This window comes from Lucilia cuprina, chromosome 3 (assembly GCF_022045245.1).
Source record: "Lucilia cuprina isolate Lc7/37 chromosome 3, ASM2204524v1, whole genome shotgun sequence".
NCBI lineage: Eukaryota > Metazoa > Arthropoda > Insecta > Diptera > Calliphoridae > Lucilia > Lucilia cuprina.
Genome location: NC_060951.1, coordinates 8,706,427 through 8,708,769, shown reverse-complemented (window position 1 = coordinate 8,708,769; position 2,343 = coordinate 8,706,427). Strand labels below are relative to the sequence as shown.

The following is a 2,343-nucleotide window of genomic DNA, read 5'->3' as shown; positions in this document are numbered from 1 at the left end:
TAGACTAGACTATAGACTAGACTATAGACTAGACTATAGACTAGACTATAGACTAGACTATAGACTAGACTATAGACTAGACTATAGACTAGACTTTAGACTAGACTGCAGACTATCGAGTAGACTATAGACTAGACTGTAGACTATACTATAGACTAAATTATATGCCAGACATTAGACTGGACTATAGACTACACTATAGACTAGACTATAGACTAGACTATAAACTACACTATAGACTAGACTATAGACTACACTATAGACTAGACTATAGACTACACTGTAGACTACACTATAAACTGGACTATAGACAAAATTATAGATTAAACTATGGCGTTCCCATAACAATCGATTCTCTCCCAAAGAGACAAATGATAGTACTAATACCAAAATTCAACAAAACTCTTGAAGAGCCATCATCCTTTAGTTTGTTAGATACAGGAACATGTTATTTTCACCAAAGTGCTTCTAGCTGTCGATCGCAAGGGGACTCTCAGAAAGACAGTACGATTTCCAAAAAGCCATCTCGACTATAGTTGAGTATATACATACGTAATAAACAAGACTGGACTATATACTAAACAAACGTCTAGACTATAAATTAGATAACAAACTTGACTATTGGCTACACTATAAAGTAGACTTTAATGTTATACTGAAGTATATTAAAACATTGAATTATCGAACACTTTTTATTGTTTCAAACAATTAAAAACTTACAAAATATGTTAAAATAGCACTTTTTTCCTTTCTACTCCAATTTAAACGCACAAATTGTTTTGTATTTTGCTAATATTTGTTATTGATATTTAACGCAGGTAATGCGTATAGTAAGACTGAAAATTAACTTTTAAAATGAACACCTTTTATTGTTATGTCTTCGACTACCTGATCGTTACAGTGTTGTATTATTTGCAGTAAATATTGCAAGGAAATAATACAAATAATAATACAAATTCTATTACAATTTGTATCCTTATTTAGTCTCGACGTTTAGATGTTTCAACTTTTGTTGCTCATTTTTCTTTTAATTCTCTTTGAAATCTAAACTAATCATTACAGAGTTGTAAGGAAACGAAAAACTCTATTACAAATTTTGATACTTTGTAATTGTGTAAAACTGATAATGTACTAGTTACTGAAGTTTACTTTAAACGTGTGTCATCTTTATCATGAACTAGTTCTGAATTTAATAATTTTAAACAAATATCGTTAAATTTAACTCTAAACTAGTATTAAATGCAAAAGAAAATTTCCATAATTACCTTTGTTTATCTACATCTGCAGCCTTTAAATAATTCGCCTTAACATCCGATGACAATGCATGCCATTCTTCACCAATCATTTTCGTGTGTTCCATGGCAGTTTTGGAAGGATGTTCTTTACGCAACGAATCACGTCTATCATTCATATAGCGAACATAGCCTTGTCATACAATAAACACACGCAAAATAAATAGCAAAATTCATTTAATATTCCTTTATTTGGATACGTACCGGTTAGGGGCATTTTAGGAGCACCGGCCACATTAATTTTACGTCTTTTCAAACGAAAACGTTCTTCATCTTGTCCAGCTGTCACTGAGGCTGCGCCCATACTACGCCGTTTTTGTACTTTACCCGGTTTAATAGCCTCCTCACTAGCGGGTATATCTTCCTCGCCATCGGATAAAGTTATTATAGCATCGGTCATCTCTGATTTTGGAGAGGGTTTCTCGTTTACTTTTTGTTTTAATACCTCTTGAGGTAAATCATCCAAGGCTATAACATCATTGTCCTCATCTTCTAAATCATCTTTTTCCTCTTCCTCCTCCTCCTCTTCTTCGTCTGGTATATCTATTACCAATTTCTGGGAAGTTTCTTTTTCTTCATCATCATCTTCGTCTTCCTCCTCTTCATCATTATGTTCTTCATAGGCTATAGTCTGGGGTTCGGATGGATGGTTTTCAACAACTGCAGGTGCTTCAGCAATTGCATCTAATAGTTTTTCTTTTACTTCAAGTTTCTGTTGCGAATCTTCCTCAGCCACTTGTGGTTCTGTTAAATCTTGTTGTTTATGCTGTTCTTCTTGTTTTTGCTCTTGTTGTTGTAAAGGTTGTTCTTCTTCCACATGCTGTTGCTGAAGTATTTGTTGGTCGTCTGGTTTTATAATTTCTTCACAAGTTTCATTTGTTTCCTTTTGTTCTGTAGTCTCTTGAACATTTTCCATTTTGTTAATTTGAAAAATATTTATTATTTTTCAATATTTCTTTATTAGATTTAAATCTCAGCACAATTTATTATAAGTTAATATTATTATTTTTTCTATTTATAAAAATATCTTTGCAGTCTTGCAAAGCCCTGT

The 2,343-nt window shown here is 32.4% G+C and overlaps 1 protein-coding gene across 1 annotated transcript in view; it reads right to left on the bottom strand.

Moving 5' to 3' along the window:
- LOC111682844 (high mobility group protein 20A) overlaps nt 1–2,343 on the bottom strand; it is a 6,405-nt gene extending 4,062 nt beyond the window's left edge. The window contains exons 1-2 of the mRNA XM_023444835.2: nt 1,497–2,343; nt 1,266–1,425 (exon numbers count right to left, since the gene is read on the bottom strand). Of these exons, the coding sequence (XP_023300603.2) occupies nt 1,266–1,425; nt 1,497–2,208 (872 nt within the window). The 5' untranslated portion in view covers nt 2,209–2,343. The remainder of the gene's footprint in view (nt 1–1,265; nt 1,426–1,496) is intronic.